General features: G+C 47.2%; 1 protein-coding gene across 3 annotated transcripts in view; it reads left to right on the forward strand.

Moving 5' to 3' along the window:
* LOC132822232 (plexin-A1-like) overlaps window positions 1-25,661 on the forward strand; it is a 541,551-nt gene that overhangs the window by 195,928 nt on the left and 319,962 nt on the right. For all 3 annotated transcript variants that reach the window (XM_060835337.1, XM_060835340.1, XM_060835338.1), the window contains exon 4: window positions 18,116-18,256. In XM_060835337.1, the coding sequence (XP_060691320.1) occupies window positions 18,116-18,256 (141 nt within the window). The remainder of the gene's footprint in view (window positions 1-18,115; window positions 18,257-25,661) is intronic.

Genomic DNA, 25,661 nt, shown 5'->3' on the forward strand with positions numbered 1-25,661 from the left:
GACCAGATATCCCAATCTAATCTAGTCCCACCTGCCAGCACCCGGCCCATATCCCTCCAAACCCTTCCTATTCAACTGTATGGGTAAGGGCACATTTGGAGTACTGCATGCAATTCTAGTCACCCTATTAGAGGCAGGATGTTACTAAATTGAAAACGATATCCAAGAATTTTAACAAGACTGGAAGGTTTGAATTATAGGGAGAGGCTGGGACTTTTTTTACTGGAGCGTAGAGGTTGAGCGGTGACCTTATAGATGTTTGTAAAATCATGAGGGGAACAGTTAAGGTGACATTTAAAAAGGACCTGAGGGGACCTTTTTCACACAGTGGAGGCTGGTGCGTGTATGGAATGAGCTGCCAGAGGAAGTGGAGATTTAACAATTGGAACATTTGAGAAGCATTTGTAAAAGTTCATGGATAGGAGAGGTTTAGAAGGATATGGGCTAAACTCTGACAAATAGGACTCGTTCAGTTCTGGGAAACTTGGTCAGCATGGATGAGATGGGCCGAAGGGTTTTTTTCCATGTTGTGTGCCTCCATGACTCTCTGTCCATGGACTAGATCCGATGGAGGGCAAAGATTTCATGAAAAGTCAGCCAATTGTGTGAAGTGTTGGATGGGTGTTCAGAGCTGAAATCCCTTGGTTTCGAGAGGACGGGGGAAATAAATGGACAATTCCCAATGGAAAGCTGGAAAGATCTGGGGTGGAGGTCTTTTGGCGAGGGTGGGGGAGGGGTTAAGATTACTTACTCCGTATACATCGAATTCACCATGAAGCTTCAGATCATTACTGACCCTATCTTTTCCCAGATATAGCGTCAGGGACATTGGGAACAGGAAGAGACCATTCAGCCCTAATGAGCTTGCATTGCCATTCACAGATATCATGGCCAACCAGTACCATTCCTCACAATATCCATCTAGGCCCCATATCCCTCAGTGACTCAGCTCAGGAAAAATCCAGCCCGTCTCAATTTCACTTGACACCTCAGCTTCAAGTGGTTGATTTTTCAGAGAACTTTGTAGAATTTGTGTGTTCCCTCCCCCACACAATTGTGTGAAGAAATCCATGCTGACGCTATCCACAGAAATCAGTTTAAGCTACTGGTTTTGAAATTGTGACCCCTTTGTTTGGGACTTTCCCCTGTTAGCGTGGTTTGTTTTATTTTGAATTATTGTACGGTTGCCATTTCTGCTTGGACGTGCTCCTGGAGGTTTTAATCGCTGGAACTGCTGTCACCCAGTGACACTGCCCCCACATTTGGACCAACTACTGAAGGCTGATGTTCCTGTGCCAACAAACCCAACTTTTCACAGCTCACCCTGTCAACAAATCCTTCGATTCCTTTCTCTATAACGCTTATCTAGCTTCTCCTCAGATGATATAACACTATTCGTCTTAATTACATCCTGTGATAAAGTGAGGTCTCCCATTCTAACCACAAGCACACACACTGAGTGAAGAGATTGTCCCTATGGGACAATCTAAACCACTGTATGATTGCACTAGAGGGGGTGCAGAGGAGATTCACCAAGATGTTGCCTGGGATGGGGCATTTCAGCGACAAAGAGAGGGTGGATAGGCACGGGTTGTTTTCTTTGGAGTGAAGATGGATGAGAGGTGTGCGCGATTTTGAGGAGTATCAGAAGGTTGGATAGGAAGCAGCTATTGCCTTCACTCAGGGTCAGTAACACGAGGGCAGCGCTTTGAAGTGAAAGGCAGGAGGTTTAACGGGGATTTGAGGACAAATATTTTCACCCAGAGAATGGTGGGTGCCTGGGGGGTAGTTGAGATGAGGAACTGCACAAACTTGGATGAGCATTTGAAATGTCATGCATGCAAGGCTGTGAGTTAAGTGCAAGGAAGTGGCATGCATTTGGAGGATAAAATTCAAAGGACTGAAGGACCTCTTTTGTACTTGATAATTGTATCTTATATTTGTGGCTTTTGAGTTTTGCTTTCTCCCACATTTCTTTTATGTCTAACTTATCAAAGCCCTTTTTTCATCCTGAAGATGCCGAGAAAGGTCAGTCCTCAGCCTTTTCCTTTCCAGCAGAAAGAAGCCCCAGCCTGGTCAGCCTTTCCTAACCTCTCAGCTGCTCACTTTAATAGAATCTGTACAGCGCAGACACAGGACACTTGGCCCTTCGAGTCCGCACCAACACTAACCTCCCCCAGAACCTCCATCCCTGTGAACCCACACTTACCATTGCAAATCTATTTAATCTGCACAATCTTGGTCACTACAGGACAATTTAGCACGACCAATCCACCTAACCTGCACACCTCTGGACTATGGGGAGAAACTGGAGCACCCAGGGGAAACCCACACATGCACAGGGAGAATGTACAAACTCCACACAGACAGTCCCCCATGGCTGGAATTGAACCCAGGTCCCTGGCTCTGAACCACCATGCCACCACCATCACCCCCCCCACACACACACACACACACACACACACCAACATCTGCGAGATTGGCCTTTGATGGCTGATGACCCTTGATCCCCTTGACAATCAAGAACTTGTCTATCTCGATCATAAATATACTCAATGACCTGGCCTCCACAGCCTTCTGTGGCAGTGAATTCCATAGATACACCACTCTCTGGCTGAAGATGTTTCTCCTTATCTCTGTTCTAAAAGGTCTTCCCATTACCCTAAGGCAGTGTCCTACCAAGGATAACATCTTCCCAACATCTACTCTGTCCAGGCCATTCAGTATTCTGTGCTTCTATTAGATTCTCCCCTCATCCTCATCAGGTATAGATCCAGAGTCCTCAAACATTCCTCATATGTTAAGCTTTTGATTTCTGGGACCATTCAACCTCACTCTCATTGACATTCAACACCCACTTAATTTTCTCATCAAAGCTAGCCCTTTGTTTCACAATACTCCTTCTCAACCTTCTCTCTGAAAGAACCTGGGCAGGGACCTCATGAGGAAAACTGGTTGTGTTACAAACAGAACCTTTCTGATTTGCTGGCCGCGGGGTTGGGGTATTTATCGGGGATTGCTTTGCAATCCACAGTGATACCGACAGCGTGCGTCCAACTCCCACACTGGCTGCGATTACCATGAAGGACCCTCCTTCTCCATCTCCCCTTTCACCTGACCCTCAGGTTAAATCACTACCAGCCATCTCTCTTTCTAATAAGAGAGTAGGGCTATGGCAACTTCACCTTCCTAGCAATGAAGGCAGGAAAATGTGGATTGATTGGGAGAGGCAGACTAAGGGATTTGTCAGTTTGACAAAAGCTTGCCTTTTCCTCTACCAGGTGCCTGGCGTAATGCCAGAGCCAATGTCTGCACAGTGCATTGTGGGATGTTGGTTGCTGTGACTCTACACTGTTTGAACACTTGTGCTTTCTTTACAAGAAATATATAAACTCCAGGACTAATGATCTAATTAAATGCTTTCTCAAATTCATAATTACCCTCTTTAGTCCCTGAAGTATAATGGGGTGAGAAACGGGACTTTTTGTTGTTGCTAATGATCCCATTCACTTTCCACAATCAATAACTTTATTTTGTTTTATGATTAGTCACTCCTCTCCAATAACAACATGACCCATCACCGGCAATGTTGTAATTAGGGCGTTTGATATAATGGCTTTGAGAGTTTTCGGCCGATTATCTTGCTTTGCAGCTATTTGTTTCCAGTTCATTTCAATTTTCTTCCTCTACAGCCCCTCCTGTTGCGGACCTCCATCCCTGACCTACCTCATGCAGACTGCAGTGGTTCAAGACACCACCACCTTCTCGAGGGCAACTAGGTACAGGCAATAAATGCTGGGCCCAGCCAGTGATGCCCATGTCCCATGAATAAACTAATAAAAAAAACCCTTGATTTCTTCCTCGGCACACAGAGAGGCCATTCAGTCCATTAATGAACTATCCCAACCCTGGTTTCCTTTCTTTATTAACTCTGTGCTGTGTTTACTCCTGCACAGCTACCCTTTGAACTGTCGCTTATGCCCCTTTTGTGAAAAAAGTGAATGTTGTGCCATGTAGCCATAATGGAAAGGTGCTCCAGTTTTACCTGAAATCCTTTCGCTTTGACACCATGGTCACTCTGCTCGGTGTTCTAACAACCCTCTGTGAAAATGGGGAGCTGCTGAAAGAAAGCCTTTGCTTTTACATTGCGCCTTTTCCAACCTTAGACATCTCAAAAGCTGCAATTCAAAACACAGAATCTTCCTTATTAATCGGTCTGTCTTGGCCTTGAATATAATTAATGCCTCAGCATCTCAGAACTGGCTCTGTCCTTCAAAGGAAAGCTGGGATGACTGGGAAAGAGCAGGGCAGCATTGTATCACTCCGTTCAGTGATGGGCTGAATGACCTTCTGTGCAGTGCAATAGTTTGGGATCTCTCAATGTTGCTCTGTTTTAAAGGCAACTGTAGCTGGGATAGACATTCCTTGGGAGCTCAGAATTCAATAACAGCATTCTGCAGTGACTGGGGGTTGTAGAGTGTCTATAACTAGGTGTTCGAGGGGCTCTTGTGATAGTGCTCCTGTCTCTGGACCACAAGGCCCAGGTTTAAGACTCACCTGTTCCAGAGGGAAGCAGTGGCACCTCTGAACAGGTTGTTTAGAAAATATTTATAGCTCGCTGTTTGCTGCTGCATTTTATTGATGCCCATTTTCCAACAAAAGCTTGGACCTGGAACCATTGGAGAGTTACAACGTAGAAACAGAGCATTCAGCCCATTGTGTAGGTCCAGACCCAAATGAAAGAAAGGCCAAAAAAACGCAAACTAGCTGCCCGTGCTAACCCCAACCTTAAACACAGGGTGACCTTCCATGGTGGTTGGGCATTCTCCATGGGCACCTCTTCATCAATGACTTTGGCCAATGGGAGGCAACAAATTACTGAAGGTTGGGTTGCAGCAAGAGCAAGCATGTGCTGATGTAACGTTTGTGAGGGCGGCAGTTTCTTGGGGTGGGGAGAGTGACTGAAATTGGCAACAGGGGTCTGAATCCATTCCGCAATGTAGCCTCACCCTGAGGAGAGCCGGTGGTGTTTCTGCACCCACTGGCATTGATTTTGATTTAAATTCATTCACGGGATGAGGGCATCAGCCACCATCCCTAATTGCCCAGAGGGCAGTTAAGAGTCACCCACGTTGCTGTGGGTCTGGGGTCACATGTAGGCCGCACCCTGTAAGGATGGTAGTTTCCTTCCATTAGTGGACTGGGTTTATCCCCCAACAATGATTTGTTAGATTCTTAATTCTAGATTTGTACTGAATTCCTATTCCACAAACTGCTGTGAGGGGATTCAAGCACAAGTCCTCAGAACTTCACCAGGGCATCTGATTAATAGTCCAGTGACAATACCACTAGACAGTCACCCCGACTTTCCTTGTGTTCAGGGAGGGCTCTGTTGGCTGGTGGATTTGTCGCCTCCTGGGGTGTCTGCATTCCCCTGCATTCAGGCAAGCTCCGTGTGCGGGCGGGGGTTAGAAACAGCAATTTGGATTGCAAACTTGGCTGCCAGATTTCAATTAATTCTGAAGTTGGCTGTGACTGAGCTCCCTGCACCTGTAGCTGGGAGATTTGTTGTGAGTGTTGATGCATTGGAAGTGACTTGAGTTTGTTGCTCATCTGCTGCCCTCTGGTTGCTAACCTGCCACTCACTGCTGCCTGTTCCCTGTGGAAAGGACTGTGGCCTACAGCGCACAGCGAGGCAGAGATGAAAAGGAGCTGGAGGAAAACTGAAGTGAGGTAACACTCCTCCCGTTTTCCCAATTCTCAACCAATCCTTGTTTGCCCGACGCTCCTCTGCTCACTGGACCTACATTTGGCTCTGGTCCAGGAGTGTCTCAGATTTACAATTCCCCTAACTGCGATATTGCCCTTCCACTTTCCATTTGCGCTACCCCACTCCACCCGCCTTCAGCTAAAGCTTGTCTCCACTGGCGTTGAAAAGAGTGAGGGAAGATTTCGTTGAGCACTAAACTAAAGACCAAAAGAACTGTGGGTGCTGTAAATCAGGAACAAAAACAGAAGTTTGTGGGCGGCACAGTGGTTAGCACTGCTGCCTCACAGCGCCAGAGACCTGGGTTCAATTCCCGCCTCAGGCGACTGACTGTGTGGAGTTTGCACGTTCTCCCCGTGTCTGCGTGGGTTCCTCCGGGTGCTCCGGTTTTCTCCCACAGTCCAAAGATGTGCGGGCCAGGTGAATTGGCCATGCTAAATTGCCCGTAGTGTTAGGTAAGGGGCAAATGTAGGGGTATGGGTGAGTTGAGCTTCGGCGGGTCGGTGTGGACTTGTTGGGCCGAAGGGCCTGTTTCCACACTGTAAGTAATCTAAAATAAAAATTGCTGGAAAAATGCGGCAGCATCTGTGAAGAGAAATCAGAGTTAACGTTTCAGGTCCATGACCCTTCCTCAGAACTGGTTTTGTTAAGGGCTGTCAGAGTGTTTGGAATTCCCTTGCTCAAAAGCAGTGGGTGCAGAACCTTTCAATATTTTTAAGATGGATGCAGATGGATTCTTGATGACCGAGGGGATGGGAGATTATCGGGGATGTGCAGGAATGTAGAGTTGAGGTTGGAATCAGATCAGCCATGATCTTATAGAATGGCAAAGCAGTCTCGAAGGGCTGAGTGGCCTAAATACAATCCGAAAGAACTGCAGATGCTGGAAATCAGAAACAGAGGCTGCTGGAAAAGCTCAGTAGGCCTGGCAGCAGTGGTGGAGAGAAATCAGAGTTAACGTTTTGGATCTGGTGACCAGACCTGAAACGTTAACTCTGATTTCTCTCCACAGATGCTGAGGGACTTGATGAGTTTTTCCTGTGTTGTGCCTGAGCCGTCTATGGATCTTTGTAAATTTCTGCCAGTTCCTGAATGGTCTGGGCATGGCAGAGATGGGAAGGATGGTTCCTCTTGTGAGGGAGTCCGATTTTGTTTCAAAAAAATCAAGATCATCCTCTTGGTCAGAGACGAGTATTTCTTTCTGAAAGTCGGTTGTTTGACTTTGTAACTCCAACCCTCAGGAGGTTGTGGAGGCTTTGTTATTAAGTATTTTTTCAGATGGAAGAGGGTATATACTGGCTGGGCAGGGCGATCAAGAGTTATTGGGGTTGATTGGAACTAGAGTCAAAGAGCTACACAGCACGGAAATAGACCCTTTGTGGTACAACTTGTCCATGCTGACCAGATATCCTCAATTCATCTAGAACATAGAACATTACAGCACAGTAATGTTTGGCCCTCGTTGTTGCGCCGACCGGTGAAACCAATCGGAAGCCTACCTAACCTACACTATTCCATTCTTGCCCATATGTCTCTCCAATGACCATTTAAATGCCCTCAAAGTTGGCGAGTCTACCACTGTTGCTGGCAGTGCATTCCACACCCCTAGTACTGTCTGAGTAAAGAAACTACCTCTGATATCTGTCCCCTAATACCTCTGAAATCTACTCCCATTTGCCAGCATTTGGCCCATATCCCTCTAAACCCTTCCTATTCATATACCCATCCAGATACCTTTTCAATGCTGTCATTGTACCAGCCTCCACCTCTTCCTCTGGCAGCTCATTCCATGCACGCGCCCCTTAGGTCCCTTTAGATCAAACACAATGATCTTGAATGGGGGAGCAAGCTCATGGAGATGAACGGTCAACTCCTGAATTTGTATAACCCCGATTATAAGATAGTTCCCTACCTCTGGACCTGTGTTCAAGACCCTGCTTCCCCAGAGGCATGTCATGACATTGTTTGAATGTGAAAATAATAACCCTGACCAAATTCCGACTAGATTGGTGGATTGTGGGATGACAACTTTAGAAACTAATGTTGGAGCTAGGAAAACTGGCAACAGAATGATGAAGTGAAAGGGGTTGAAGGTTAACCTTGTGCTACAGTTCCTTAATAATGTGTCTTTGTCAGTTTACAGCATTGTGTTCCAAGCGAACAAAGCAGTTTGGGAATACAAGGGATTTACAAACCTCAATACAATTCCATCGCACTAATTTCCTTGTAGAAGTTAGAAACTGATACTAGACCGTATGTATATATTTTATAAATATATAAAGGAAAATTAGCAGCAGATGGTGCAAGTCACCAATTGGAGACAAGTGGAGCAAAAAAAAAACATTGTGTTGCAATACTCAAGGGAAGCTGTCTGCATTGCTGATAAACCCTGAAAAACGCAGTACAGGCCAGTCGAAAGAACATCTGGAAGTTATTCTCCTGTGAATTTAAAATGCATCAGGCTGCTCAGAAAAGAAACTCGCCAGCCCCTCAGTTTACCACAGGCAACAGCAAACCACCCCTGAAATCCAACTGAAGCTCCCCCCTTACTCAAATAAATCAAACCAAAAAGGCCGAGTTAGCCAAAGCTGCACTGACCACTTAGATTAGTATCAAATGGATTCTGAAAAGTTAATTAGCTTAATTATCAAGAGTACACAATTTTTTTTATTAATAATGTCAACATTTTATTAAAATTCCACTTGCAGCACCCTTGGAATAAAGGTTAAGCACAGGGCAACCAGGGATGTGGAATTGAATTAAATTTTAATCTGGTGAGTTTAGTGCTTCCCATCAAAGTTTTTTATTGTTATGACTTCATGGACGTAGTGCAGCAAGAGGGATTAGCTAGAAGGTTTACACTGGTGTGGGGTTGCAGGGTGAAGGTGTGTGGGTATAGAGGGTAAGAATGCTGGCCTATAGCTCAATAGGGGATTGGATAGCTCAGTTGGCTGTATGGCTGGTTTGTGATGCAGAGGGATGCCATGATATAGGTTCAGTTCCCATTTGAGGTTACCATGAAGGGCTGCCTGAGGAGTGGTGGCCCTCCAGGTTAAACCACCACCAGTTGTTTCTATCTCTGGTTTACACGATGGACTAGGATGTGTTCATGACGCCCATGCTGCAGGTTTGATTCCTGCACTGCCTGAGCTTAGTGTAATAGACTCTCCTTCTCACCTCTTCCCTTCACCTCAGGCATGGTGACCCCAGGTCACACCACCACCAGTTGTGATGGAAGAGAGTATAACTGGGGTGGGAGGGGTCCTTGATGATGTTGGTTGCTTTCCCGAGGCAGTGGGAATTATCAATGGAGTCCATGAATGGGAGGCTGGTTTGCGTGATGGACTGGGCTATGTTCACCACTGTAATTTCTTGCAGTCTTGGGCAGAGTGGTTACCTCAGAGTGATGCATTCAGATAGGATGCTCTTTTAATGCATCTATAGACATCAGTAAGAGTCATCGTGGACATGCTGAATTTCCTTCTCCTTCTGGGGAGGTAGAGGCATCGGTGTGCTATCTTGACTGTACTGTTGACGTGTATGGACCAGGACAGATTGTTGCTGATATTTACTCCTGGGAACTAGAAGCTGTTGACCATCTCCACACATTGATACACACAGGGCCATGACCCCACTCTACCTCTTGACTTCAATGATCAGCTCCTCCGTTTTCCTGACATCTTGATAATTCAGTTCGTATTTCAATAGAATTGGGATTGTGCTGCCCTTGATATGAAGGTTAATTACAGGACAACATCTTTGACAATCCCTCCTGATGTCATCTGTCTTCTTTGTAGTCAGTTTTTGTCTGATTATGATCCTGTAAAGTACATTTGGTCAGTTTAATTGCTTCACATCAGCATATCTATCTGTGGCTGTCTGCTACACCAGACTTTGGATGTGATGAGGAACTGAATCCCTCAGTAAATTTCTAGGCTATTTTCATGGTTCAGAAGCTATAAAGAAATAAAGTTTCCCTATCTAACTTCATGTGAGATTTATTGGTGACTATTATATATTGATGTCCCCTTGTTTTTTGGTTCTCACTGATGCGTCTTCAATGAGCCTTCATCTGTTTGTCTGCAGATCCAGACTGCGTGAGTGGGCAAGTGTATGGCAGATGCAGTATAATGTGGATAAATTTAAGGTTATCCACTTTGGCAGGCATGGACAGGAAGGCAGTTTATTACTTGAATGGCTGTAAATTGAGGGAGGGGAACATTCAATGAGACCTGGGTGTCCTCATGCACCAGTCACTGAAAGGAAGCAGAAACAGAAGCTGTTGGAAAATCTCAGCTGGTCTGGCAACACCTGTGAAGAGAAATCATAGAATTCCTGAAGTGTGGAAACGGGCCATTTGGCCCAACAAATCCACACCGACCCTGCAAAGAGTATCCCACCCAGACCCATTCCCCTACTACTCTATATTTCTCCTGGCTAGCCTACATCTAGCCTACACATCCCTGAACACTATGGGCAATTTAGCACAGCCAATTCATCTGACCTGCACATCTTTGGATTGTGGGAGGAAACCGGAAACCGGAGTACCTAGAGGAAACCCACGCGGACATGGGGAGAATGTGCAAACTCCACACAGACAGTCGCCCAAGGCTGGAATCGAGCCTGGAACCCTTGAGCCACCATGCAACCCTCAAATCTGAGGTAACTTTTCGGGTCTGGTTCTGAGGACCTGGAACATTAACAATTATATCTCTTCACTGATGTTGCCAGACCTGCTGAGCTTTTCCAGGAATTTCTGTTTCTGGTTCTGTTACTGATTTTCAGCATCCATGGTTTTTTTTTTTTATTTAATCACTGAAAGTAAGTGTGCAGGTGCAGTAGGCAGTAAAGAAGGCAAAGTTCACGTTGGCACTCATGGCGCGAGAATCTGGATACAGCAACGAGGATGTCATGCTGCAATTTTACTGGGCATTGGTGAGGCTACACCTGGAATATTGTGTGCAGTTTTGATTTCTTATCTGAGGAAGGGTAGATGTTCTTGCGACTGAGGGAGTCCAATGAAGGTTTAACGGACTAATTCCTGAGATGACAGGACTGATGTATGAGGAGAGATTGAGTTGGTTAGGATCATATTCACTGAAGTTTAGAACAATGAGAGGGAGTTTCGTAGAAATTTATGAAATTCTAATAGAACTAGACAGATTAGACACTGGAAGGATGTTCCCCATGGTGTCATAGATTAAGGATAAGGGGAAAACCTTTTCGGACTGAGATGAGGAGAAATTTCTGAACCCAGGGAGGTTGGTGAGCCTGTGGGGTTCACTACCAGAGAAAATGGTCGAGGCCAAAATATGATGTGTTTTCAAGAAGGAGGTAGATTTAGCACCTGTGGCTAAAGGGATCGAGGAGTTAAGGTATTGAGCTCGATGATCAACAATGATCAAATTGAATGGTGGACCAGGTTCGAGGGGCCGAATGGACTGCTCCTGCTTTATCCTCTGTGTTTCAGTTCCTCACCAACAGAGCAATGACCTGTTCATTCAGAGGAGTTGAAATCTGACTTGCTCACAACTACTGGTTATAACCGTCTTTTAATTGGATGCAATTCTGACCCCCATTATCCTTCACATGACAAAGTATAAAACAAAACCATCTGAAAAAGAAACACAACATTAAAAGCACCCTGGTTAAAACTGCATTCTTAAATGGAATGAATTCCTTATTCAGTTCCTTAATAAGTTTTGAGTGAAACAAAAGGAAAACTGGTTTTGTTGCGTTTCGCCTTTAGGAGAGATGAGTCACAGTTTAGTCATAACCTCCGTGGACTTCTGACAGTGAATTGAATGTAAATTTGAAATGGAAAAAGTTGAAATAGACTGTTGGGAAAGAACAGGGAGCATTTAGCTCCTGAAACAAGCTAATGCAGCCCCTTCCCGGCCAATTGGTGAGACACTGGTACAGGGATCTGCCCAGGGGCTTCACCGAGGAAGGAATATTGGGAGGCGGGAGAAGGGTGTATTGAATGTGAGGATGGTGTGGGTTTCGGGGCAAGGGGCATTTCTGGTGGTGGGGGTGGGGGCAGCAGGCTGGTGAGTTGCTGTTGGGCAGAGAGTTTGTGGTTGGGAGAGGAGGATTCCGTGAAGTAGGACGTTCCCAGGAAGTGATGTGTCACTGGGGGAGGGGGTTTCTTGGCGGGACAGGGTTTCATGAGGGTGATGCATTGCTGGGGGAGGGGGAGGTGACAGGATATGTTGTGGGGGGAGAGGTTTCTGTGGAGTTTTTGGGTGGTGGAGGGGGTTTCTGAATGCACTGAATGTGTTTCTGGGGAGGAGGTTGCTGGATGGAGGGTAGGGTTTCTGAGAGGGGGCGTGTTGTGTTGCTGGAGGAGGGTGTTTCTGTGGGGAAGGAGGTTTACTGTGAGGCAGGATGTGTTGCTGGGGGAGGGGTTTCTGGTGGAGGGGGTTTCTGTGGGAGAGGATGTTTCTGTGGGAAAGGAGATTTCTTGGGAGGGCGCGGATATGTTGCTGGGGGAGGGTATTTCTGGAAGAGGGGGTTTCTGCATGGGAGGGAGTTTCTGTGGGGCAGTATGTGTTGCTGGGAAGGGGAAGTTTCTGGGGGGGAGGGGTTTCTGGGCGGACAGGATGTGTTGCTGGGAGGGGAGATTTCTGTGGTGGAGGGGGTTTCTGGGGGAGCAGGATGTGTGTTACTGGGAAGGGGGGATTTCCGAGGAGGTGGGAGGAGAGGGGTTGCTGGGTGGGGAGATGGTTCTGGTGAAGCAAAGCGCGTTTCTGTGAGAGGGGGCCATGGGAGATAGAGTTGGAGGGTGGAGGATAAGTATCTGAGCCGTACACTATCGGAGGAGATAGAACCTGCCTTGGCTGTTTACCCAAAAGCGACTTGACCGTGAAGAATGTCATCTCAAGTTACAGTTGGCACGGAAAGGCATTCCTGGACCGTGAGGTTACAGCTGTTCCATTGCAGGCAGCTGCCTTGGTCTGTCCCTCAGGGAAGGTGGGGAGTGCTAGTCTGGTCTGGGGGTGGGGCTCTTGGTGATGATGGACTCGTCCTCCTGGTCACTCATCCTAAACCCCTGAGGGCAGGCCTGAGTAAACCGGGGGGGGGGGGGGGGGGGGGGGGGGGGCGTGGATGTACAGGATCCTGAAAAGCCAGTGTTTCTCACAGTCAGAGAGCTGAGTCTGAGAGGCCTGAACCCCTTTAGAAATCGCAAAAGACACGTTAGATCCATGATCAATTGTGTTAATATTCAGGTTGATGAGAATTGGGGAATATAACGCCGATTAAATTACAACACAGGGACAGCATGGAGGCTCAGTGGGGAACGCTGCTGTTTTGCAGTACTAGGGACCTGAGTACAACTCTAGGCTTGAGTGAGTGGAGTTTGCACATTCTCCCTGTGTCTGCATGGGTTTCCTCCCACATTCCAGAGATGTGCAGGTCAGGTGAATTGGCCATGGGAAGTTACCCCATTATGTGCAGGCTAGGGTGGGTTAGCCACAGGGAATGTGGGGTGGGTCTGGCTAGGATACTCTTCAGAGATTTGGTGTAGACTTGGGCTGAATGGCTTACTTCCACCCTGTAGGGATTCCATGATCGGACTACGGAAAGCTTCAGGGCGTGCTGTACCCTTGTGTGAGGCTAACCTGTCGACCTTTTCCACCATTCCCGTGCATGTGCTGCCTGTCACTCTTTTGCACATTGTCGGGAGAGGAACTTCAGTGAGGAATTGAGGCAGTGTTGGGGAATTGGGATACAACACCTAGGCGCCATTTTGGGCGGATGCAAAAGGCCCCATTATCTGGGCAGAGGCTGGGGCAGGGAGAGGATATTGCACGGAACAATGCTCGCGTGCAATGTTCGTGTCGCATGACGACAACAACAGATCATCCAGCCGTTGCTGCTTGTGGGATCTCCCAATTAACTCTTTGTATCTTTGAACAGTGAACCGAGGGAAAGAAATATTTAAATTAAAAAGAGCCATATTGTGACAGTTACCATGACAATGGATTAAGCTGAAATGCAGATCTTATTACTTTTCCCCCTTAGAGTCATAGAACATGGAAACAGACCCTTCGGTCCAACTCGTCCATGCCAACCAGATATCCTAAATCTAGTCCCAATGACCAGCATTTGGCCCATATCCCTCCAAACCCTTCCTATTCATAAACCCATCCAGGTGCCTTTTAAATGTTGTAATTGTACCAGCCTCCACCACTTCCTCTGGCAGCTCATTCCATACACGTACCACCGTCTGTGCGAAAAAGTTGCCCCTTAGCTCTCTTTTAAATCTTTCCCCTCTCAGCTTAAAGCTATACCTTCTAGTTCTGGACTCCCCTACCCTGGGAAAAAAAAAGTTGTCTATTTATCCTACCCAAGATCATCATGATTTTATAAACGTCTATAAGGCCACCCCTCAGCCTCCAACACTCCAGGGAAAACTCCAGCCTATCCAGCCCCTCCCTGTAGCTCAAATATAGAGACATAGAATACCGGAGCAGGAGTGGGCCATTCAGCCTCTGCACCACCATTCAGTATGATCACAGCTGGCCATTGAGCTCAATACCCTCATGTCGCCTTTCCTCACCCCATATCCAAGATCCCTATAGCCCCAGCAGCTAAATCTACCCCCTTCTTGAAAATGGTTTGGCCTCAACTGCTTTCTGTGGTAGTGAATTCCTCAGGCTCATCACTGTCTGGGTGAAAATATTTCTCCTCATCTCAGTCCGAGAAGGTTTACCCCTTCCCCTTAGTCCATGACCCCTAGTTCTAGACTTCCCCATCATTAGGTTAACCCTTCTGGTACCACACCTGTCTATTCCTGTTGGAATTTTAGATGTTTCTATGAGATTCCCCCTCATTTTTTGAAACTCCAGTGAATGTAATCCTAACAGATTCAATCCTTCCTGATACATTAGTCCTGTCATCCCAGGAATTAGCCGAGTAAACCTTCACTACACTCCCTCCATCGCTAGAGCAGCCTTCCTCAGATGCAGAGACCAGAACTGGATGTGATTGGTCTCACTAGGACCCTGTACAATTACAACAAAAACACAGCAATGCCTGTTGCATTTTCTACATCACAACCCTATGACTACTGTTTGTGAAAGCTCTAAGGGAGTCTTGAGGTGGCGAAAGGCACTATATAAATGCAAGTTCTTTCTTCAATCTGTTTTGACAGGGTGCAAAAAGAATTTACAAGGATGTTGTCAGGGTTGGAGGGTTTGAGCTACAGGGAGGGGCTGGATAGGCTGGAGTTTTCCCTGGAGTGTTGGAGGCTGAGGGGTGGCCTTATAGACGTTTATAAAATCATGATGATCTTGGGTAGGATAAATAGACAACTTTTTTTTTCCCAGGGTAGGGGAGTCCAGAACTAGAAGCTGAGAGGGGAAAGATTTAAAAGAGAGCTAAGGGGCAACTTTTTCGCACAGACGGTGGTACGTGTATGGAATGAGCTGCCAGAGGAAGTGGTGGAGGCTGGTACAATTACAACATTTAAAAGGCACCTGGATGGGTTTATGAATAGGAAGGGTTTGGAGGGATATGGACCAAATGCTGGTCATTGGGACTAGATTTAGGATATCTGGTTGGCATGGACGAGTTGGACCGAAGGGTCTGTTTCCATGTTCTATGACTCTAAGGGGGAGAAGTAATAAGATCTGCATTTCAGCTTAATCCATTGTCATGGTAACTGTCACAATATGGCTCTTTTTAATTTAAATATTTCTTTCCCTCGGTTCACTGTTCAAAGATACAAAGAGTTAATTGGGAGGTGCCTCAAAGCCTGGTCTTCGTAGATAAGTCAATAACTTTGAAGATTGGCTGTGTACTAACCTGCTGGAGGTGAAGCTGCCAGCCATAGTCAGATCATCAATCTCCCCAGATAAGAATTGAAAATAATACTGCATGTTCTGTCCAAAGAACAGAAAAGGCTGTTGAATTTATTACCATCTGGCTGGTAACAGGGAGAGAATCCCCTCCTCCCCCCACACCAGCAAACCCCAGCATTCTGGTATTTTGAACATAGATCTTTTCCATCAGAACCCTCTGTGCTCTGTCTGCAGGTTGGAGTCATGTGATTCCAGCGAGCGGATTTTCTAGCAGTTTGATAAATTTAAACAAAGGTCTCCCTCACCCTTCTCTTTTTCAAACCCATTCACATGACCTACTCCTCATCTTTAATTTCTCCCTCACCCTATGCCCAACCAAACTTCACCTTATACCTCCTTCCTCCCTCGCCCCGTGTCCCCTTCCTCCCTCGCCCCGTGTCCCCTTCCTCCCTCGCCCCGTGTCCCCTTCCTCCCTCGTCCCGTGTCCCCTTCCTCCCTCGCCCCGTGTCCCCTTCCTCCCTCGCCCTGTGTCCCCTTCCTCCCTCGCCCTGTGTCCCCTTCCTCCCTCGCCCTGTGTCCCCTTCCTCCCTCGCCCTGTGTCCCCTTCCTCCCTCGCCCCGTGTCCCCTTCCTCCCTCGCCCCGTGTCCCCTTCCTCCCTCGCGCCGTGTCCCCTTCCTCCCTTGCCCCTTGTCCCCTTCCTCCCTCGCGCCGTGTCCCCTTCCTCCCTCGTCCCGTGTCCCCTTCCTCCCTCGCGCCGTGTCTCCTTCCTCCCTTGCCCCTTGTCCCCTTCCTCCCTCACCCCGTGTCCCCTTCCTCCCTTGCCCCTTGTCCCCTTCCTCCCTCACCCCGTGTCTCCTTCCTTCCCCACCCCGTGTCCCCTTCCTCCCTCATCCTGCGTCTCCTTCCTCCCTCACCCTTTGTTCCCTTCCTCCCTCACCTCATATCCCCTTTCTCCCTCACCCTGTGTCCTCCTTCTCCCTCACGTGTCCCCTCACTCTCGCACCCTCTGTTCCCTCTCTCTATCGCCCTCAATCCCTTTCTCTCAACATGTTCAAAAGACAGATTCTGCCTTCTCTACCTTGGCTATAGGATCAGAGCTTGATGTACCAACAACTACCACATCTAACAGTACTTTGCATTATTGTGCAGTAAATTATATTACTGTAAGGTTTAAGCCTGAAGACTCTGATATTGTCTTCTCCTCCACCAGGGTATCTCAAACTCAACTAGGCGGACGTGGGTTCTATAGATGCTGGAGATTAGGGTCAAGACTAGAGTGGTGCTGGAAAAGCACAGCAGGTCAGGCAGCATCCAAAGAGCAGGAAAATCCATGTTTCGGGCAAAAGACTTTCATCAGGAATGGTGAAGGGCTTTTGCCCAAAATGTCGATTTACCTGCTCCTCGGATGCTGGCTGACCTGCTGTGCTTTTCAGGCACCATTCTAATCTAGACTGTTATCTCAAACTCAAACTCAGTGACATCAACTCACATTACAGAGTGATAATAATGTTGGTTCAGGGTGAATATTGACCGGGAGGCTCGGGAGGACCTGAATGCTGTAATTTGACCATGGGATTGTTCACATCCACTCGAAGTAACAGTGGGAGATGGGAGGGGTTTCCTAAGGCTCCCTAGCACTGTATCATTTCTGAGTCTGTTGCCAACTGGGACATGGAGAGACGTGTGTGTGTGTGTGTATATACGTGTGTGTACGTGAATGTGTGTGTGTACATGAATTTGTGTGTGTGTACGTATGTCTGTGTGCGTGTATGTATGTGTGTGTATGTGTATTTGTGTGTGTGTATGTGTATTTGTGTTTGCGTTTGTGTGTGTGCGCGCGCGATATTTGTGTGCGTGTGTGTGTGTGCATGCATGTGCATGTGCGTGCGTGTGGGTTATTGGGTAAAAAATGAGGGGCATAGCTTCCTTGACCCCTTCTGGGCAATGTAACTGCTTCAGTAGGTGACCAGTCGCTGTATGTGGCTGCGACTTGGGCAGCTGCCAACAACGACTGAGTGTGAAGTATACTGAGCCTAGCTCCTCGGTACAGGGGTATTGTGTGTTGCTTGATTATATTTGAGATTATTGGGGATTAAATTACTGCCAAATGCAACCCAGTATAATAATGTCAGTTCAATTGAAAAATTGAATCTAAGTATTCTGTGGTCGACTGGCAGTCGAGTGAATAAATTCCCAACTCCTTATCCCATTAGTTCTCAAACATGTCACGTTCAACTTAGTTATAAAGACTCAAAAGTTGATTTAATGATGATAAGTGGATTATTTGACTCAATAGGAACTCACTGGAGAATGTAGAAATGGGTGATTCGTTTTCAGTCCCTCTTTAATATTTATTCCTCTTGTTTTAATTTTATGGGCAGTATGTAGACCTCACATAGCTCTGTCCTGATCTCTCTACTCTTGCCTCAGTATGCACTGCATCTGTCATTGAATGTGTTTAGCCAGGGAGGGATGGGAACATCACTGTAAAGAAAACTTAAAACTATTTCATACCACTGACGGTCCCTTTTTTTTTAACAGATTCTGGTCGATTCTGTCAGCCCAGGCCCCGCAGGTCCAATGCTGTATGAAAACGTAACGATTACTGAGGGGAGCCCCATCCTCCGGGATTTGGTGTTCAGCCCTGATTTCCAGTACATCTACGCCATGAGCGACAAACGGGTAAGTGAAAGCAATTCTCTCCAGAGCTGTTTCGAGTGAGTTTCACTCAGGCAGTATCACAGCACCTGCTCATGCTTCATGTCTGGACTGTACGGTGACGGGGAGATTGTGGGGCGTGTGTTTGTGTGTCACAGCCTTGTACACTTTGCCAGCAAGGCCTTTCTGCATTGTGTTCAGAGAGCTCAGAGTTGGGCGTATACGCTCCTGAACCAATGGCGCGGGGGCGGGGGCGGGGGCGCTCACTGATCAGACAGCCATACTGACTGGAATCTCAACCGAAGCTGCTGTCCAGAGTCCTGAAACACCCTTCTCAGTGGGAGTGGGAATGGGGGATGGATGGAATTGGGAAGGGCTGGGATTTGGGAAGGGTGGGAATTGGGAATGGGGGTGGGTCAGATTTGGGAGGGTGAAAGTTGGGATAGGTTGGAGTGGGGAGAGGTGGGAGTAGGGAATGGATGGGATCTGGGAAGGGTGAGAGTGGGGAGAGGTAGAAGGTGAGAAGGGTGGGAGTGGGGAATGAGTAGGATTTGTGAAGGTTGGGTGATGGGACGGGTGAGATTGGGAATGGGTGGGAGTGGGCAGAAGTGGGAATTGGGAGGGGTAGGATTTGGGAATGGGTAGGAGTGGGGAGAAGTGGGAATTGGGAGGGATAGAATTTGGGAAGAGTGGGAGCGGGGATGGATGGGAGTTGGGATGGGTGGGTGTGAGTCGAGATGGGAGTGGGAAGGGTTTGGATTTGGGAAGGGTGGGATTAGAGATGGGTGGGAGTGGGGGTGCAGGGTGGGATGGGGGTGTACAGTTCCAGTTGACCATGTTTAGGGAGGAGCGGATCCTGATGCTGGATTCCTCGTCTCAAATCCTAACTGAAGACAAAACTCCAAAGAGCTGCCAACATTCCGTTGTCGGAAAAAGTCGGGAATTGAGGCACTTGCTGAAGTATCAGTCTCTGAGGCAGCGATTCTCAGTTCAAGAAATTCCTCAGAGATGGGCATGGACTGGACTAAGTCCCCTTTTTTTCCTTTTGTTCTTGGCTGGCATTTGTTGCCAATCTCGAGCCATAATCCCATGTGATCTCACTTCACTAATTCGTCTGTCATGCAGAACTTTGTCAGAGACTTCATTAAAGTCCACATAAACAATGTTTACAGCTCTGCCCTCAACAATCTTTTTGGTTACTTCCTCAAAAGAACTCAGTCAAGTTTCTGAGGCACAATTGCCCTCGCAGAAAACTCTAGTTTCCCTTGAACTGGCTGACCCATTACAGCGAGCAGCTAAGAGTCAACTGCATTGCTGGATTTGTAGTCCCGTGTAGACCAGCAAGATGAGGATATGAGCAAATGGATAGTGTTACACAGCAGTCAACATCGTTGCCATTTGAGTAGCGTCTGTTTTTAATTCCAGACTTTGATTGAGTTCCCATTTCACCATTTCGGATAGTGAGGTTCAAACCTTTGTCCTCAGGGCATTCAGCCAGTGTTCTGAATCACGAGTCAAGTGACATTATCACTATACCACCACCTCTCCAGTTATGGGGAGGTCAGTACATAGACCACCGGCTATCTGGGCTTGAATTGCAGCCTGGAATCAAATTGGGGTTTGGAATTGGAATTACATCCAGCATAACGGATACCTGGGAGTGAATTACATGTTGGAATTTAATCAAATAGTCTAGCACTGCTTGTAATAAGACAACAGATATCCCAGACTAGGTTACAGGCTGAAAACTGATAGAGGCAATGTACAGGGAAACTCTGAATAGATTAATGGCATGAAACTGCAATGAGGAAACTCACTGAGGGTTATTGAGCCAACGGGTCGTGGGAATGAGTTAGTGATCTCTAGGTTTTTCTAATGAACCAATTCAGTTATGTTATTGTAACACCTCCTAGGGCAGGTAGGACTTGAACCCAGGCTTCCTGTACACGACCACAAGAGTTTGAAGAAAAGTATTGTAACTTTCTTCATCTAGTTGTGAGGTAATGAAGCCTTTGGCATGTCTGGAGATGCATAAACCTGTGGTAATCCAAAAGACTTGCTTATCTCCTTACCCTCTCCAAGTCCTGTTCACCATCACCACCAGCCCCCCCGATCTTGATGACCTGCATTGGCTCCTACTTGAGCAATGTTTCAATTTCAATATCTTCATGATTGTTTTCCCTCATGATTGTCCCTCCTTGACTCTTGTCACATATCCCTCTGAGATTGTCACACTTCTCTGATTCTGATATCTTGCATATCTTCAATTTTCATTTTACTGAAGATTCCCATATTCTGGACTTTATTAATAGGGCTGTAGATGAGCAGGTCAAAGGGGTATATTGAAATTGTGGAAGACACTAGCTCAGTTTGAACTGGCGTATTGGGTACAGTTCTGGGCACTGCGCTATGGGAAGGGAGTAGATGTGTTGGAGAGAGTGCAGGAGAGGTTAATGAAAATGGTTCCGTGGATGAGGAACTTCAGTAATCAGGACAGATTCGCAAAGTTCGGACTGTTTTCCTCGGGGAAGACACATCTGAGAGGAGATGTGTTTGAGGAGTTTGAAATCGTGAGCCTCCGAATAGAGTGGTCAGGGAGAAACATCACCATAAGGAGCAAGAGGCAGCTGGTAAAAGGAGGTGACATGAGACTTGTGCACTGAGTGAGCGGCCAGCATGTGGAGTGCAGGGACTGAGGCGGTAGTGGAGGCAGATTCACTCGAGATTATCCAAGTGCATGTTTGTTTTATGAAAAGGAACAAGGTGCAGGGTAATGAAGGGAGGAGTCATTGAGTCATAGAGATGTACAGCACAGAAACAGACCCTTTGGTCCAACCCGTCCATGCCGATCAGATATTCCAACCCAATCTCGTCCCACCTGCCAATGCCCAGCCCATATACGTCCAAACCCTTCCTGTTCATATACCCATCCAAATGCCTTTTAAATGTTGCAATTGTAGCAGCCTCCACCACTTCCTCTGGCAGCTCATTCCATACACGTACCACCCTCTGTGTGAAAATGTTGCCCCTTAGGTCAGTGAGATATTCATTCAGAGTAGCCTCCTCGTCCTCCTCTGGAATTTCTCCACATGATTGGCACTTCTTAGACATAAAATTCAGGAATTCCCTTAAACCTCACCGTACCTGTTCACAATTGCCCCCTCATCCTTTCAGAATGTTATTTAACGCTCAGTATCTTGACCTAACCTTTGGTGAATTGATCTCAGTATTTCCCCACGCAGCCCAATAACTGTCCTGTTAAAGGCTCCATATAAATTTATGTTATTTATTGAAGTTTAGTTTGGTTGCTGTGAGGTAGCGCCGTCACTGCTCATTCTCCAATACTCGTCACAGGAATACAAACTTGTGCTCGAATATATTGGCTTCTGAAATCACTCCACTGCTTTAAGGACTGAGGTCTGCTTCAGAGCACTACAGTGAGTTAACAGCATCGTTTTGTTAGCATATTAAACTGTCTGGCTGCTGATTTTATATCAAAATAAAATATTTGATTAGTGCCCAAGATATTTTGCTGCTTCTTTTTAAATGTCTTTTACAAGTTCCATAAATCTTCCTCCCTCTCTCTCTTTACACACAGGTGGCTGAAGGTTAGGATAGTATTCTTCCCAACCCAAGCACTGTTCGCCACTCTCTGACACTGAACATCTGTCTGTTGAAGCTGCTACCTATTTTAAATGGCCCTGATTGAAGTGTTTGATTGATGAACGTAGCTCCAGCCCCGAGTTAGCCAGCAGGATAGCAAGCTGATTTAGATTCTCACGCACACTGCCTCCTGGCTGAGTGTGACGGTCAGCTGAGCTGCCGAGGGAAGTGGGGGGTTTTTTGTCTGTGGGAGAGGGGATGCGGGGAGTGGGGGGAGGGCCGGTTATAATGGAACAGCAAGGCATGCAGATCCTCCAGGCAAGCTGGTTGGTGGCATTGGGTTGCTTCTCGGTTACATTGGCGTAAGTCAGGCTTCATCATTTCGAGCTGGCAGAATCAAGGAGTCACAAATCAACTTCTGGTCTGCTACTAGAATCCCCACAGCCCCATCGGGTCCACACCAACCCTTCAAAGAGCATCAGTCACCCTACCCTACCTCCGTCACACTGCATTTCCTATGGTTAATCCACCTCGTCTACACTCAACGGGGCAACTTAGCACGGCCAAGCTGCACGTCTTTGGACTGCAGGAGGAAACCGGAGCACCCAGAGGAAACGCATGCAGACACGGGGAGAATGTGCAAACTCCACACAGAGAGTCGCCCAAGGCTGGAATTGCACCCAGGTCCCTGGTGCTGTGAGACAGCAGTGCTAACCACTGAGCCACGGTGCCGCCCTAAATCAGTGGGGACAATGTACCTTACCCAGATCATGAGGCTGTACCGTTGTTTCTGCCCAGTGTCAGACAGGGACCTTTTACCTGTGAGGGAAACGTGATAACCACTACATTACAGAAACACTATTGTGCAGGTTAAAAGGATGCTGTGTCTCAGACAATCCAAAATGATCCCATTCATTTTCACTCATTGAATTCATTCATGTGTCTTTGGACTCTTGTGGTGCAGTGGTGGTGTCCCTCCCACTGAGCCAGGTGAGCCAGTTTCAAGTGCAGTGGTAGTGTCCCTCCCTTTGAGTCAGATGTCACAGTTTCAAATGCAGTGGTAGTGTCCCTCCCACCGAGCCAGATGAGCTAATCTCAAGTGCAGTGGTAGTGTCCTTTCCTCTGATCCAGGTGACCCAGTTTAAGTGTAGTGGTTATGCCCCTTCCTCTGAGCCAGGTGATCCAGTTTCAAGTGCAGTGGTAGTATCCATTCCTCTGATCCAGGTGATCCAGTTTCAAGTGCAGTGGTAGTGTCCCTTTCTCTGAGCCAGGTGATCCAGTTTCAAGTGCAGTGGTGGTGTCTCTTCCTCTGAGCCAGGTGATCCAGTTTCAAGTGCAGTGGTAGAATCCATTCCTCTGATCCAGGTGACCCAGTTTCAAGTGCAGTGGCAGTGTCCCTTCCTCTGATCCAGATGATCCAGTTTCAAGTGCAGTGATAGTATCCCTTCCTCTTATCCAGGTGATCCAATTTCAAGTGCTGTGGTGGTTCCCCTCCCTCTGATCTAGCTGACTCAGTTTCAAGTGCAGTGGTAGTGTCCCTATCACTGAGCCAGATGACCCAGTTTCAATGCAGTGATAGTGTCCCTCCCTCTGAGCCAGCTGACCCAGTTTCAATGCAGTGATAGTGTCCCTCCCTCTGAGCCAGCTGACCCAGTTTCATATGCAGTGGTAGTGTTCCTCCCACGGAGCTAGCTGAACCAGTTTCAAGTCCCACCTGCTGTGAACAGGTTGATTAGAAAATATCAATAGCAGCCTTTGTTCCTTTGGGCATGGAATCCTTCCTGACCAACTTGTAAATGTTTAAATCCTGTACTGGGTAACACCATACCAAGCAGAGCTGCTGTGTCTCGGTTTATTTGAAGGCCCATTTTCAATATTTGTTTTCTTGAATCTCTCATGGGGATGTGCCTGTCTGTTGCTGCCCACTCTGATTAAACCTTGAACTTTCATGGCTTCCCTGCTCATTGCAGAGGGCAGTTAAGAGTCAACCACATTGCTTGGGTCTGGAGTCGTACGTAGGTCAGGCCAGGTAAGGGCGGCAGATTTCCCTCCTGAGAGGACTTTTGATGATTGTTTAATGGTCGCTGTTACTGAGGCTCACTTCCAATTCCAAATTTGTTGTCACTAAGTTCCAACCTGCCCCTGGTGGGATTCGCATCCATGATCCCCAAACCATTAGCCTGGTCAAAGTTTAATGAGGAATATATATCAGGAAACCCCACGTGGATTGATGCAGTGTGATTAACAAGGTTTAATTATTTGTGAAAAATCCTCTTTTTTAAAACCAATTAATTCATTTAAAATATTAATCAAATGACCCTGAATTCCTGCCCTTAAATGTATGAAGGAATTTTTGATGAGGTGAAACCAGGGCAGATTTAATTTATTGTAGTCGCATGTGCCTAAGTACAGCAAAAATCTTTGCTTTGCGAGGCAAATCAGAGCAAGCGCGGACATACAAATCACAGGATGCTGAAATAGATTAGATTCCCTACAGTATGGAAACAGGCCCTTCAGCCCAACAAGTCCATGCTGACCCTCCGAAGAGACCTATTCCCCTACATTTACCCCTGACTAATGCACCTGGCCAATCCACCCTAACCTGCACATCTTTGTGACTGTGGGAGGAAACCAACACAGACACGGTGAGAATGTGCAAACTCCACACAGACAGTCGCCCAAGGCTGGAATCGAACCTGGGACCCTGGTGCTGTGAGGCAGCAGTGCTAACCACTGGGCCACCATACAACCCCAGAGCAAGGCCTACAGGGTCACACTGTACAGGAAGTGCACAAAGCAGGATCAACATTATTTGAAATTGGAGAGGTCCATTCAGCAGCCCAATAACAGTGGGGGAAAAGCTGTTGTTGGACCTTTTGGGGCATGTGTTCAAGAAGTGGGATGAGAAAGTGGTGAACCCTAACACACTACCTTGTTGTCTTCATGGACAACATTGTGTATTCCTTTTTGCATGATTCTCTGGTGCAGAGGCAGTGTCCCTATCTCCAGACCAGGAGATCTGAGTTCAGGTCGTATCTGGTGCAGAGATCTGTCACCACATCTCTGAGCAGGTTGGTTAGGTTTAGTGGCAGCAATCTTCAAATCAGTTTGCAGGGAACTAGAGAGGAAAAATATTGCTGAAACAGAGAGGCCGGATCTGAAAGGACAAAGCACAGCCCAATGGGGGCACGATATGATACCGGAAAAATAGTGGGACTTGCCAAGCCAAAAATGTAACTTAACAGGTGGCACGGTAGCTCAGTGGTTAGTGCTGCTGCCTCATGGTGCCAGGGACCCGGGTTCAATTTCACCCTCAGGCAACTGACTGTGTGGAGTTTGCACATTCTCCACATGGCTGTGTGGGTTTCATCGGGGTACTCCGGTTTCCTCCCACAGTCCAAAGATGTGCAGGTTGGGATGGATTGGCCATGAGAGTGCAGGGTTGCTGGGGTAGGATGGGATGCTCCTCAGAGTGTTGTTGGACCGAATGACTCGTTTCCACGCTGTCGGGATTCTATGAACATGAAGGAAAATGAGCTTTCCCAATAACACCGGAAGACAAGATGGACTCGCAGTGCTGGGTGTTCCCCACGACTGGAGGAAGGGACCAGGTCTGTCATGTAGTACTGAGCATTCCCTGTTTCAGGGGATTCTTCGGAAGGGATGAATGAAATGATGGAGGAGCAGGATTCTTGTGGGATTGTCAGGTGAGCGGATCGTCACTCTGCCAGCTTGACAGTTGTCTTATGGTAACATTGGTATTGAGTCTGGTGGTACAGTGGTTAGCAATGCTGCCTCACAGACCCAGGTTCGATTCCCACCCTTG

Source organism: Hemiscyllium ocellatum, chromosome 14, assembly GCF_020745735.1.
Source record: "Hemiscyllium ocellatum isolate sHemOce1 chromosome 14, sHemOce1.pat.X.cur, whole genome shotgun sequence".
NCBI classification, from domain to species: domain Eukaryota; kingdom Metazoa; phylum Chordata; class Chondrichthyes; order Orectolobiformes; family Hemiscylliidae; genus Hemiscyllium; species Hemiscyllium ocellatum.